Genomic DNA, 14896 nt, shown 5'->3' with positions numbered 1-14896 from the left:
TGTTACTCAGTTTTAAATTTCTTAGTTTGGTTTGTTCCAGGATGATATTTTTAAAGAAACTGCACCCTAAGTAACTGCTGATTTTTGCATTACCCTAAGTTGGTAAACAATCTGCTTAGCATCAGAAATTCAACACATTTATCAAATGAGTTTTATAATATTCTCATTTTATGGTACTATTTTGGCAGCATATTCTGTTTAGTATCAAAATAAAATTGCAGTAAATTTATCTTCCATAATACTTGGTTAGTTCTGTTTATAGTGCTTTGATTACAGTAAGCACAATATGCCTATTTGTTCCGAAGGATGAAGAGGTATAAAGTGATTTTTCAAAATGGAAATGATTATGGGTTTTGGCCCTTATGTATAACCTGCTGCAGCTGTCTTCACACACGCAGTACAATTTGTCATCTTGTGACCTGAACTGATGAGAAACAGATTTGCTATTATGTTTAGCATTTCCCCAGATGGACAGAATTAAACAAAAATAGGAAAATACTAGCACTAAGATATAGCAATCACTGTCATGGACAACAACTGAAAGTAAGTAAAAGGGTGATAATTTGAAGAAGTACAAAGATGATAATTTGAAGAACATTCGACCATAAACATGTACAATAATAACAGCAGATCCATAGCGGATATAGAGCTAAATCCTGGACTTTTTTACAGTATCAAAGAATATAAGTGAGGAAAATATGATGGACGCTTTGCACACAGCTCCTTTTCTGGCTGACAGACCTGTAGAAGCCTTTATTATTATTCTTTGTGTCCCTTGCCAAGCTCAGCTCCAGCTGTGCCTTGGCCTTCCTGACCCCATCCCTACAAAACCCGGCAGCGTCCCTATACTCTTCCCAGATACTTATCCCTGCTTCCACTGCCTGGGCATTTCCTTCTTGCCCTTTAGTTTGACCAGCAGGCCTTGACTCAGACATGGAAGTCTCTTGTCTTCCTTTCCTGATTTCTTACACCTGGGGATCAAGAGCTCTTGCACTTTATGGAAAGTGTCCTTAAAGATCTGCCAGCCTTGGTTCTGCTCCTTTGTCCCTGAGGGCAGTTTCCCAGGGGGTTCTATTGACTAACTCCTTGAAGAGCTGGAAGTTTGCTTTCCTAAAATTCAGGGTCCTGACTTTACTCTTTCCCTGACCCGTATCCCTCAGGACTGCAAACTCCACCAGTGCACGATCGCTGCAGCCCGGGCTGCCTCCAGTCCTGAGGTCACCATTTATCTCACTTGCATGAGTGACCATCTGGTCCAGTATTGCATCGCCTCTGGTAGGGCTGTCTATTACCTGGTTTAAGAAGTTATCCTTGAGGCACTCCAGGACTCTCCTGGATTGTCTACAGGTACTGTGGAAGAACTATATTCACTGTTCTGGCAACAGATAGTTGGTTCTATAATTTTTTTATTCTGTTAGTACTACATTCAGACAGATGTATGGGATATTGAAACCACCCAAGCCTTTCTGCAGTTGACTACTCTTTTGTCTTTTATTTCTGTATGGTATTTTCTTTCTTTTATTCATGTTCTCGGTTGGTGTTGTAGCAGAAATGCCCTCAAAATATAATAGAAAGAGAAGAAGCACCAAGCACATTTGTCCTTTCCCTTTTGTCTTGCATTTGCAGAACAGATGATGGCTGTGCAGATGCCATGCAGCAAAAAGGGATTATAAAATCCTAATTCTACACTGTATTCAACAAGAAAGAGCTCTCTGCTGCTTGCAAACCCGGTGTGGTGTAGAGTGGGTGGAATAAAGACTATGTTTATTATTACTTTTTTTACTAAACAATAACATAAACATTTTGAGAATCACTAGCATTTCCCTTTTACTAGATATATCTGGGTAACTCCTGCATACAAATTGATGTGCCTGCACAGCAAGTTACAGGAAAGATCCTGTCAAAAGTCAGTCCTTACTGAGATGCTTGGGTACAGGTGACGTCTTCTGTTTGGTGGCAATGATTGTAGTGCCTGTATTCTGCAGTTAAGTTTACCTAACTGCTCGTTTATCTTAATACTGAAAATTATTTAGCAAGAGGTGGGAGCAATAGATATTCTTTTCTCTAAAGCTGGCAAATGCATGAAGGATACGCTCCAGCCCTCATATTCTGAAGTATCCCAGCACAGTGTGTCCCCCAGAAATTGCAGGATGCGCTTTTACTGCGCTGCAAAGGTCTGAATAGGAGCTGATAATGTAAAGTATTGATTTACAAGAATGATGTCCCACTGGCAAGTGTTAATCAGAGTTTCACTGATATGTGGCAAGCCAAAGGGAAAATTACCTTAGCCCTAGATATTTTTCCCCAAACTGTAATGACAGTTACGGTCTGTATTGTATGAGAAAATTGTTGCATGGTATGTAGAAGTTAAGTGCCTGGAGAACTGTGCAGTGCAAGAGAGGTTGGTCGCTTGCGTAGATGAGGAAGATCCAGCTGGGTGCATGACTGCTTTATGTTGGGAGAGATGCACTGTGATTTTTAAGTCTTTGGAAGCTCTGTGAGGCAAAACCTTTCTTAAGCTCTCACTAGTCCAAGGGAGGCCTACATTGCATCTTAGAGAGTATCTAGTGCCAAAGCTCATCTCAGTAATCTTTCATGTTCTATTTATTATACACTAGTACATGCCTTATTGCTGTATTTGCTTCTGCATGCTTTCTAAAAGCTATTTTCATCATAGTCTTGGTTATGGGACCTCGGTGCTTTCCTTCTTCCACTGTGTTTTCCACTAACCTTTTTTTTAAGTTAAAAAAGGGGAAAATCAGGAAATAGCAACAATGTGAAACCATGCTGACAAAAAGAACTCAGAATAATGTAACTGAGGTACAATAGTTAATGCTGCATCACTTTTAAAACCACTTTTAAAAATAAAGACTTCGCTTTGATTAAAATATTAGTAAAGCTCTTGATACTTTATATTTTTTATAAGCAGATATTTTTGCTAACTAAAATATTAAATATGTATTAATAGCGTATTGTGTGCTGAGGGCTGTATTCTGGGATGTATTAGTATTTTATTTTCAGCTAACATTCCTAAACAGCAATCTATTAGTAGCTAGTAAAAGTGAAATGCTGCTACACCGTGTAGCAAAGAAAAATTCCCATGAGTTTTTCCATAAAGGAGATAGAGCAAATTCTAGCTTTTTTCTAAATTTGAATATTTCAGGAGATCTTTACGTAGTACTGAAGTAGTGTGTAAGCAGGTTCATTATCTGTCTGCCAGAAACTGGGTATCTCTTTTTATTGCAGTTGTAAATATTCGGGGGTTTATTTGTGAGTATCTTGTTTCTTCTTCCAATTCTATTAGAGCAGATGATGAGCCATATAATTAATTTGAAAGGTAATTATTATAACTGAACGTTAAACTGAGTAAAATGGACTTCACACTCTTTCCTTTTCCGTCTCGTATTTGTCTGTTCATTTGGAGTTGCAAACACATTAGTGCTGACAGAATTCAAGTTTATGACCCTGGTTTTACCCTTTTGAACCCCTGAGCTCTTCCTGGTCTAAACAAATTCTGCACTTCGGTACTTCTGTTATCTCTTAGCTAGAGGTCCAATTTTCTTATTTTTAAACTAAGGACAAAAGTGTTATCCAAATATCTCTATATTCCCAAAAGTTTTCTTGTTGTATGACTTGGGTTTTTTTTGGAAAATAGTGATACTCCAAACCAGTAAATTTCTCAAACATTGTAAAAGTATCTCTGTACTAGAAGTACGTAAAGGTACAGTGCTTCGTTTACAGCTGTATGACCAGCCAGTTGGCTCGTTACTTTGCTGGGTGTTTATTCTACAACAATTCAGTCATTTCACTTCTCCTCTTGGATGTTTATCAGAACAAGACAAAAATGTGATTGACATTTCATCTGCAAATGTGGCGTTTAGACTTACACAAACTCACAAAATTGCCTGGGGACAACTTGCAGACTGCCTCATGGACCTGGGTTTGGCTACAGTCTCAGCTATTAGGTTCATTTTCATGCAAGTCAAATTGAGTTATAGTCAATGGTTATATCGCTAAATGGCAACTATTTTCTTTCCTTCACCCTGTTAGTACTAGAATTGCTGCTACTTTGGCTGATGTGGGACAAAAGATGTATGCATGGGAAGGGTACTTTACTTTTCCTGTGAATGTCTGTTCTGCTTTCTTTTTCATCTCCTCCAAGATCAAGAGCTCCACAATAACACTTCTAAATTGATGTTTCTCTAATGTTGTTTTGTAAGTATAAAATTATGACATTTCATAGCCGTTCCTTAACTGAAGAGGAATGACATAATAGGATCTTCAGTAAAAATGCTGAAAAAAGTCAGAAAACGATGAAATGGACTTCTGTGCAGGGAGCTATTCACATTTCTACATAATGTCTTTGGATGCATTAATTTGTTTATGCAGCAACTTAGAATATGTTATTGAAAATACCGCACATGAAAAAGGAATTGAGTTTCATTACTTGAATGTAATTATCTCACGCTATGGGAAACAACCTTTCCTTATCAAGAGCAAAGTAAAAGTATTAAGCGTATTATAACATCTCTTTTGATGTTTTTGTAGGATGGAATAAAAGATGAATGCTCGGTGCTGAAGCTGCAGCTGAAGGAGAGAGATGAGCTCATAGCCCAACTTCGTGAGGAGCTGGTAAGCAGGAAAAGCAATTTTTTTTTTTTAAGTTCATTTAGCTGATAATGTCACTCATCGAGACCAGAAACTAAAGAAATACAATTTCACTCACACTACAGAATAGCTAGCCTAAGGCTATGTTAATCATTCAGATAAACACGGATAACACTGACTGTACATTTCTAGGGATTTGTGAGCTTCTGAAGTGGCTACCATCTAGATGCACTGCTAATAGAAGTTTCTTTTAAAGGATTGTGTTGACAGTTGTCTTGCAGTGTCAGAAAGGCAGAGAAGTAGCACAGCACTGTACGCATATGCCAGAAATCTGCAAGGGCCATGCACGTGTCCTCACGAATTATGAACACTTCTCCCATTTCACATCTACAAGATTGTTCAGTAGAAAATGAAATACTTTTTTCTTGATAGTAGATGTCTTTAAATAAAATAATAAACATTCTTACACTTGCCGAACCTTTCCTTAGCATATGAGCTACTGACGTTTGAGTACTACCATTTTAGGGATAGGCAGAATACTCACAAGTGATTGAGTGAGGTAAAATATGTGATACCGAAATTAAAAAACATAAACACATGAAAATGCATTTTACTTTGCTATTAAAACTAACATAACTTTAAAATTTAATTTCTGATGGAACATGATTAAAGCACGTATGTCTTCAGTATTCTTAATTAAAGGAGAGAGATTTTCCCACCTCCTCTCTCTCAGAGAACCTAAAGACTCCGCAGAGACAGCCTGTAGAGTCACCACATTCCGGAAGACATTCAACACACACGCTGCTTCCATGGAAGCTGCAGGTGTGCGGGCACCTATGATTTTGTATAAGCAGCCTTTGTGAGGTGGGGTTGTTTCCTGAATTAGTTCTTAATTTTCTCATGTAGCTCAGGGCTTTTTTGTGTCTTTCCGTCTCTTTCTTGGTGGCTAGCTCAGAACTTGGGCAGAATAAATTCAGCTCCATCCATTACTGCATCTTTTATATACTAACCAAAACCACCAGTATGCTTTTACACAAAAAGATAAGTTTCGAGTTGCATGGGAAAAATGTAATGGTGCTCAAGGATGAAAGATTCCTTTGCTATATTAACATCTGCAAAATAAATACAGGTCATCAATATTCTTTGTTTCATATTTGGCTACATTAAGAAATGATGTATTATGTAATTATTATCTAAAATTAAATGACAAAATGGAACACAGGGAACATCAAGCTTCTGCACAGGCCTGGAGCATTAATTTTAGATCAGTCTAGTTCAGAACATATGCTATTTAACTGGTCGACAATTTTGTCAGTGTAAAATTATCCTGTATTGATACAGTGAGCTGTAGCTCATTTGCTGTTAACTGTTGTCAAAGTTCATCTGTATATATGTCAGTTGCAGAAAAAAGTCCCACAGGGAATTTAGTTCTTGTACCTCGTAATAGACAGAAAAGTACATCTTCCTAGGGTCATGAAATAAGGATTTCCAAATGGCTGAAAGTAAGTATCATGGATTTAATTCATGATTAACTGACTTCAGTTTTGGTACTCTTAAGACTTGTGAAAGAGATTACAGGTAGAATTCTTGAGACCATATTTAGTCATTTGAAATTGAGTTTTTAAAGGTCTCAATATATCTCGTTTTCTCCTATTGAACTAAATAAAGCCAGACTGGGAGATGAACATGCCAAAAACTGAACTCAAAGTTATTAAACCTACACCAAAAAAAAAGGGGGGGGGGGAGGGGGGCGGGCAGCAGGTGCCCGCAAGGTTGGAAAAAGGATTTCTGTGCATGAGGTGTGTAAACATGGAGTCAATATACTAGCTTTGGCCATCTGTGTATTTTTTATTCTCTACTGCGTATTCTTCTATAGTACTCTTTAGCTGTAAAAAGTTGGGGATTTTGTTTGTTTAAGGGTGTGGTGTTGTAAGAGCTGCCAGGGTTTCTAGAACAGCTAGGCTTTAAGTGACAGTCTAGTAAAAGAGCTCACTAAAAACATACTTAGAACTTGTGCCAGAATGGAACGTTTTGACAATCTTCTGTAAAGAAAGTGACTGCATTGCTTTGTTAGCATCCATGAGATCACTAAACTAAAGTCTAGCAATGCAACAAGGGAAGCAGCCACTCAGCTTAGTCTTCTCTGAAGTTAGGCAGCTATGGAACAGCTCTTTTCAACCATGGTTTTGATCTTAAGCATCTAAAAAGCCTCAGTATATTTACAGTGAGCCCCTGTTGTTTCCCTGATGCCTGTAACAAGCCTGTGTGAGGCTTAGGATGCAACTTGAAGTCCTCTGAAGAGCAGCAGGGCTCCGGTCCCTCTGGCCGCCACCTCTTGTACTGCACATCTAGTGTCTTTTTCATGGAGGTGCCCCGGGCCCTGCCACCACGGTGCTACTCAATATTGAGGCCCATCAAAAGATACGGCTAGGGTTCCCGCTCTGGTTTGCTCTGGGACTTTTTGCAGGGCCCCAGGCCCTCGGGGGAAGCCGCTGCTGCAGCTTTGCCCACCGTCCCTGCAGGTTAAGGAAACCATTCCAGGTGTGGGGCTGTCCTTGCAATCTCCTTTCTGTGTTTCTCTGCCTTCCCCATGGGAGCGTCGTGCGGTTTGCTCCTCGTTGCCTGGGGTGTTTTAAGGAGCTGCAAGCAGTGGACTATTCAGGGAAAGTAAGCTCTCTTTTTAGAGCTATTAAAAATGATGTAAATTTGAAATGATGGCTAGAAAATGCTAATAAAAATGTTTTCGTCCATTATATATGTGGCCAAAAATTGATGCAAAGCCTGCTTTAATGTTCTGCAAAGCCAACAGTTATTTACGTGCTTTTTTTTTTTTTTTGTTCCTTTCTTTTCTCTAGTTTTTCTGGAGTTTTCTAGTAGTCTTCCCCTTTCCCTTTGATTTTTTTTCTTTTTTTTTTACTTTTCAAATACTTTTTAAAAAGTATTTCTATTACATTTGAGTGCATTATGAAGAAGACCTTCAACAGAGCTGAGGGTGGAAAATGTCAATGGAGTGTGAGCTGACTTGCTGTAAGCTGATGGGGCTTCAGAACACCTGCAGCTGTTCTTGCTTGTAATTGCTATCTTGCTCTTGAAGGGAGAAAGGGGTAGATCTTTGAGGAATGAAAATAGATGTTCAGATGTTCAGCTACAAGACCCAGGTACAAAACATAAAATGCAAGGAGGCCTCACCTATCTCTGAGCAAACAAAGAAGAACTTAGAAAAGTAGTTCCTTGCCAATTTTTTTGGTTTGTTCTCTTTCAAGTGATAATTTTGGATTGACTCCCTTGGTAGCCAGAGGTGTGTCTGCCGCATTTGGAGGAATAAGTATACGTAGACAGACAAGTGGAATTAATTCTTCTATTCTCTCACTGTCTCCTGAAAAATACCTGTTTCAGGAATTGGAGGAGAGTTTGGCTTCCAAGATGTCAGGCATCCAAAACTGCTCTAAAGTTCTCTGGAAATGGTGAACCTGAGCAGGAACTTAAAATTTGGGTTCAAAGCATCGCTTTGTCTCAGTGCTGTACTCATTTGTGAAAATATCCTCTTATCCAGAAAGTCAAAGAAACAAAGTGAGTCCATTCTGCAGGGTTTGGCAAAAGGAGACATTCACTCGCTCTTGTTCTCCTTTTTTCCCCCCTAAATTAAAAAAAAAAAAAGGTCTCAGCTTTCATTGGACACAGAAAGATATTTAAACCTCAGCTGTCTCCTACCAAGCTCTACCCTGAAACTGCATCTATGTGTGTTCCTTTTACAAATCAATCTTTTTCCACTACAGTGTGAACACTTATGACGACTTTAAGCAGAAAATATTTTCATGGGATAGTGGCAAAAGTAACTGAGTGCTGCTTACAGTAACATTTATTCTAGTCCTGTCATTGGTACGGCAGCATTAATACTGAAAAATGAGCATTAACAACACTATCCTTTCAACCTTGATGTCCCTGTGTAACTTGAGTCATGTGTGTTGTCCCATTGAAATGAAAAATGGACTGAGGTGGTTTGGGTGGATTCTGAGTGGAACTGGAGGCAAAATTAGTTCAGGAAATGAATCCTCCTTATAGCCCAGCTGTTGGAGGTATTTTTCTGCTGCGGAGGTGGCTCTTTATCAAATGTTAGACTTTTTACATTTATGGAATAGCTAGGTACAGTGCTAGCTATGGGAGCTTTACCTCAAGGTACAAAAATCAATGCTTTAGGACTAGATATTCTAGAATCAGCTCAACAGAATATAACTGTTCTTTTTTTGTGGTTTTATCTTTGCAAATTGTAAACAAGTTCTACCTGCTTGTCCAAAAGCTATGTAAATTATTTGTGGGGGAGGGAGGCAGGGAGACGTGTTTGGGGGTGTGGCGGGGGTGGGTTGTTGTTGGTTTTGGGTGGGGTTTTTTGTTGGTTTTTTTTTGTTTTGTTTCCCTAAATATAGTATATTTCTGGAGGGCAGAATGATGGCAAGCTTAGCTCTTTCCTGGAGGTTGATTTCAATAACGAGCAATTAGCCAATTGCTATAGTTTTGAAGTATCATGAAGATAAGTACTTGTTATCCAGCTTTGAAGTGTAACAGAAAGCCTGAGATGCTTGAATCCTGCTGATGAACTGTTTATGGAAGACACTCAGGTTAAGTATAAAAATCACCTAGAAATGTAGTTACACCAATATAGACGCCTTGAATTGTACAGTCTTAGAATCACAACTTATTTTGACAGGCTAAGAGTGAGATATGGAAAAATAAATAAATGAACTCATTGTGAATGCCATTTTTTTAATTTTTAGGAAAAAGAAATTTTTGATTAGTCTATTTTCAAACTGTTAAAAAAGTCACCCTTGATATTGTAAAGAAACAAGTTAATTCCTATTTGAAAAGAATAATAGTCCTTATATTTAAAAAAAAAATAAAATTCTAGTTTAATTTTTACACCAGTTACCCACTTGCTCTACATTCTGCTCATTTGTAGTATTATTTTATGTTAGCTATTTTATATGGGGATATTACAGACCCATGGATGATTTATATAAGAACAGGCAGTTGTAAGTACTTTCAAATCCTCTTTCTTCCTCATATTTAGGAAACATTAGGAGCAGAAAAGAAATAGATTAGGTGTACTTAAACATTATTAAAGTGTCAGGCTGCTTTCCTCCTTTTTTACAGGAGAATTAATTGCACATATTCTAGAAAAGGCTTATCTGAGCTGTAATTACTCTCTGAATCAGTGCTATGAGACAGACATGGAGTGTGAAAGTGGCAATATCCGATGACACAATGGGGATTAGGCTCTGATTCCTTGTCTTCACCAGTCTCTTGATGAGAAGCTGCCAGTCAGATAGGATCTTCAATATTCCCTGGCACTTGTGGAGGTGATTCTGCATATGAGTTTAAGTCCCTGTCACAAACCATTGTCATATCGTAGTATTTGGCATAGATAAAGTATTGTCATTCGCATAGAGTAGTGTCTTCCTGGTCTCACTGAGATTCTGCTTCTGAGTATTTCATAAAAATAACACTGCAGAAATGAGCAAATCTGAAAAAAAAATTTGTCCAAAGTCTCCCTTGAGATATAGTGCTGAGGCTCCACATATGCAGCAGCGTCACTCGTAGACTGCTAGCTTCGTGAGACGTGCAGCCTTTTACTGACAGGTCTTTTAATACAAGCAGGCAAATATGGCCTGGCATTACTCCGAAATCTCAGAGAATTTCAGGTTTTGTTTTATGTGAAAGACAAAAAGTAGGTCTCAATGTCACCATTCCTTTTTTCACTTTATTTTTTTTTTTAACCAATTTGATTTAACCAATTTTAACTGTAATGAAGATATAAAGATACCCAACTACAGATCAATTTTAGGAGAAGTGGAAATGGCAGCGTCTTGGAGATGTGGTGGGAAGGAAGACCTTGTACGTTGCAGTTCATTGGCTTTGTAGGTGTTACATACTTTTGGCTGACATGTATTTTTAGAGATCGAAATTCCTCCGCCAATGAATAATGGTAGATGATGGTAGATTGTATTTTCAATGTAGCAACATATTGTGTAGTGTTTGTTTTATACCATGACTGTGTCAAGGTCAAACTAGAAAGTTAACCCATGTCCTTGGAGCTCTGTGGAGCTGAGCTGCTCTGCCTCGCCTGAGGGGCTGACTTCAGCAGTCCTCACCTAAGACTTGCAAAGGGAGTTTTCATGGTGCAAAACAGGATTTGTATCAAGGTTTAGTGGGTAACTGAGGTAAAGCAAAATCTATGTTGTGCTATAAGTGCTAGGAATAAAGGATATGAAGAAGGCAGCAAAGAGCCAATATGATTTTTGTATAGTTTTGATTGCTCAAAATCATCAAATTTTTTTTTAATTCAGTTTGTGTTTTTCATATAGATGTATGTAAGTGTGTGTGCACACATATAAATATATATATATAAATATGTATAGATAGAGACACAGAAACGTGCACACGTTCACACACACACACACACACTGTCTCACTCAGTATGCTTCTTGGTAGTTACTTTCCACTCAAGAATTGCTAACCTGTCTATGATAAAGAAGGTTATAGAATGAAAGTTGGCTAAAAATGCAGAAATTTAGTGTTGCTCGACATGGCCTGATATTGGATAATATCTCAAAGAAGTACTTAAGAGTTTGGCTTGCACGAAAATGACTGCTGTCAGTATCATCTGGTGATATGCTATTGTGTTAAGCGTGTTTCTAACAGCAGAAGTAAAAGTAATGTTGCTTAAAAACAAATACACATATGCTAGAAAGCTTGTTTTGCTTCTTAAGATCAGCAGTTAGATTTGTATGACTTCATGGCTTCAGTATGTTGCTAAAGGCAACTGTGTGACATGTTTTTTCTGCAGTCATCTGGTGTGGATGAGTTTCAGATTAATAAATACTTTACCCTCTGCACAGCAATATTTAATGAATCAACTCGTACTGTTGTTTCTTCCAATAATTAAGTTTCTGGTTGGGGAAATATCTTTGCTTTTCAGGATGTAGGGGTGTCTGTCTGTGCGATTCACTAGGGATCTAATATAAGAACAATGTTTTGCTTGCTCCCCCTCCCCTCTTATAATTTATTGTCTTGTCCATTTTTCTTTGCATGAAAGCTGAGAAAAGTCTGTGCATACACACAGGCATAGCAGACATCACAAATGAAGAAACATCTGTATTTTGATAGCAAAATATTATTTTCGTTTACATTCTAGTGAAGTTCCATAAAGGAAAAATAGTGTCATGAATTTTTCATTCTCAATTTTTTATAATTTTGCTGAATTTCTTTTCCTTCACTCACGGTATACTCCAGCATTTAAAGACATTAAATATTTTTGTCCATAAATGAGAATTCTAGAAAGAAAAATAGTAAACATTTATTTGTAAATACTTTGATGTAAGGACTGGGAAACTTTTATTAAGACATGATAAAGCTGAACTGCAATCTCTGTCCTTTCCTAAATGAATAACCTAACAAGAAATTAGCTGTATTAAAGTATTTGCTAGATCTAACTAATATTGCTTCATAGAAGCTGATTCCATAGATTTTCTTGAAGTTTTGTATGGCTTTTTTGTCATTCTCTTATTACTTAATTTCAGTTTTTATGTAAGGATAAAATGTTATTTGAGGTACAAGAGATTTAAGAGGTTTCATTTAACCTCTGTTTCAACGACTGAGCACTTTCTTACTGAAGATAGTTTTTATACTATGGTATCATGAATATTGCATAGTTCAAAAGGTGCTCAAACATTTTCTCAGGTGCTCTGCTTTCTTTGAGTCAGTCTTTAGTGATTTTAAATTGTGTTAGAGCTGGGACGTGTATGGGGAGTTCTGCTGTAACTTTCATAGAAGATACTGCTGTATACCCAGTTTGTCTGTGTGAAGTCTTAGCTCTGAAGTTGGGAATGTATTTCACAGAATCACAGAATGATTAGGGTTGGGAGGGACCTTAAAGATCACCTAGTTCCAACCCCCCCTGCCATGGGCAGGGACACTTCCCACTAGACCAGGCTGCTCAAAGCCCCATCCAGCCTGGCCTTGAACACGTCCAGGGATGGGGCAGCCACAATCTCCCTGGACAACCTGTGCCAGTGTCTCACCACCCTCACAGTAAAGAATTTCTTCCTGATATCCAATCTAAGTCTACCCTCTCTCAACTTGAGGCCATTACCCTGTGTCCTATCATGACACTCCCTGATAAAGAGTCCCTCCCCAATTTCTGTTACATCCTTTTCCACATCTGTTTTAGGCTGATTTGGTCTAGAGGCCAGGAAGTGGTCAGAATGGAGAGATCAAGGTGAGAAATTTTCCCATACTTGAGAGAAGTGAATTAAATAGAATAAAGTGTTATTGATCTTCTGGATTTCAGTAGCTAATCAGCATCTTGGATGTCCTGTGTTATTTTTGCTAGGATGAGAGAGAAAGATGCTGATGCTAGATAGATAGATAACTGGAAGTAGTGCCATTTATTTCAGAGAATTTAGAATTTTTTTTCAGCATAGTAGAAACCTGACAGCAAGAGGTTGGTTTTGATCACAGTACCAAACCTCTTTCTTCCGTCCAGCTCTTTAATGCTGCACTTTGGGTCTTTCTTCTGCTGTTTTGATTTCCTGCATCTTTCCTCATCTTTTGAAATATTGTTCCCTCTTCCTTTCTATAGAAACCACACACAGTGTGAACTTTTTCTAATGTCCTGTGCATGTTTTATCCATTGTGTGAGAAGTTTTATCCATTGTTTTATCCATTGATGCCCAATTCTGGAGTTTGGGTGGAGGCTGCTGTTATTTTCAAGCTCAGTCATTCAGATTGCTGTTCAGCTGTAATACCTCTCACTCTCAATGAGATTTCACCAGTATCCCAATATAACAAGGAGAGGTTGGATTCTGTGGCAAAGCTTTCGTAAATGACCTGCTTATTACTCTGTATTTAAACGGCGGGTTTGCTGAGATAGGCAGTGGTCTATATAAATGTTTCATGCCCTTCAGGGAAGAGGCAGGTGACTGAAGCGCTGTAATGCTTTCATGCAGAGTGGTAGTAAAAAGAGCCATATGGGGAGAGCCATAGTGTGTTACAAGGCTATATTCAAAAGCCTGACTAGTGTCCCAGCAGAAAGCTACCTTGCAAATTTCTACTTTCACTGGTAATGCTCGAGTAATCTTTCATATTTTGGCTCCTTTTAACTGGATAAGCTTTTTATACTCCTTTGTATCTTGATTTAGAAGAAGATAAATAGGTAATATATGGTCATCAACAGAAAATAAAATTTTAAAAAATGATCTTAGAGACTTTTAGTCACACATTACATGCAAATTACAAGGAGAAGAAAAAAAGCTAATGGTTAATAGTAAATTAACTTAATCTCAGATAACACATTTATTTGGTTTGTCTGGGGTATTCAATTCTGAATATTTTTTCATTGACTTTCTTTGTATGGCTAGTAAAATGAAAGCAATAAACTGTTTCTTGCTATTCATTGTTGAGTTCAGAATATAAAGTGAAAATATATCTGTTTGGGTTTGGTTGGTGTTTTGGTTTATTTTGTTCTTTTGTTTGGGGTGTTTTTTTATTGTTGCTGTTTGGTGGGGTTTTTTCCCCCAGAGCTATTGTTTATGAATAATTCAGTATGTTTGAAATGTACTTAATGTATTTTGGAGTTTTCTAGTAATAATACAAGACATTTATCTTACATTTTCCAATTTGACTTACAGACGATATTGTTTTTCTCAAAGGGAACTCTCATGATTTACCAGAAGAGTAATAGAGTTTGCAGGCTGTAGTATTTATCAGAATTCATTGATTATCAACACAGGACTTTATAAAACCAGACTTTGTCACAGTGTGATGTTTGTGTTCCAGCGTACAAATAGGTTTTCACCAAACAATGCTAGTTAGGCAACAGGATGCTGTATTATTGTGGTTTTGGGAAGAACAAATGGAGCTACTGTACTAGTAGTATGGTGATAAGAAGGAAGAAAAATAAACTATGTAAACTTGCTTCAGCGTGGTTGGTGTACTTGTGGAGGAATTCAGGTTAATAAGCTGGAAAAACAAAAAGTGGTGCAATTAAAGGATGATCTAGAGCAGCAGGGAGCTCATTTTATTTTTCAGCTGAACTGCCTATTTATCACATTACTTTCAAGGGCAGGGTGATAGATTCTGAAGGAAAGGGTGGTACAGAGAGGACTGAGGATTTTAAAATTGTCACTAGACCCACCTTTTAAGACCACTGCAAACATAGGTGTGCTCAGCCTATAGAACTTGCTGTGCAAATGAACCTTCCTCACTTAGCCAGCGTGAATGATCAGTTTCTGGA

General features: G+C 37.9%; 1 protein-coding gene across 9 annotated transcripts in view; it reads left to right on the top strand.

Annotated features, from left to right (window-relative positions):
• The window catches only part of CCSER1 (coiled-coil serine rich protein 1), a 724562-nt gene that overhangs the window by 396054 nt on the left and 313612 nt on the right, over positions 1 to 14896 (top strand). For all 9 annotated transcript variants that reach the window (XM_074589579.1, XM_074589576.1, XM_074589574.1 and 6 more), the window contains one exon: positions 4549 to 4632. In XM_074589579.1, coding sequence (XP_074445680.1) covers positions 4549 to 4632 — 84 coding nt within the window. The remainder of the gene's footprint in view (positions 1 to 4548; positions 4633 to 14896) is intronic.

The sequence above is a fragment of the Larus michahellis genome, chromosome 5, assembly GCF_964199755.1.
Source record: "Larus michahellis chromosome 5, bLarMic1.1, whole genome shotgun sequence".
Taxonomy (NCBI): domain Eukaryota; kingdom Metazoa; phylum Chordata; class Aves; order Charadriiformes; family Laridae; genus Larus; species Larus michahellis.
Note: the sequence above shows the minus strand (reverse complement) of the source record. Positions and strands in the feature narration are given on the sequence as shown.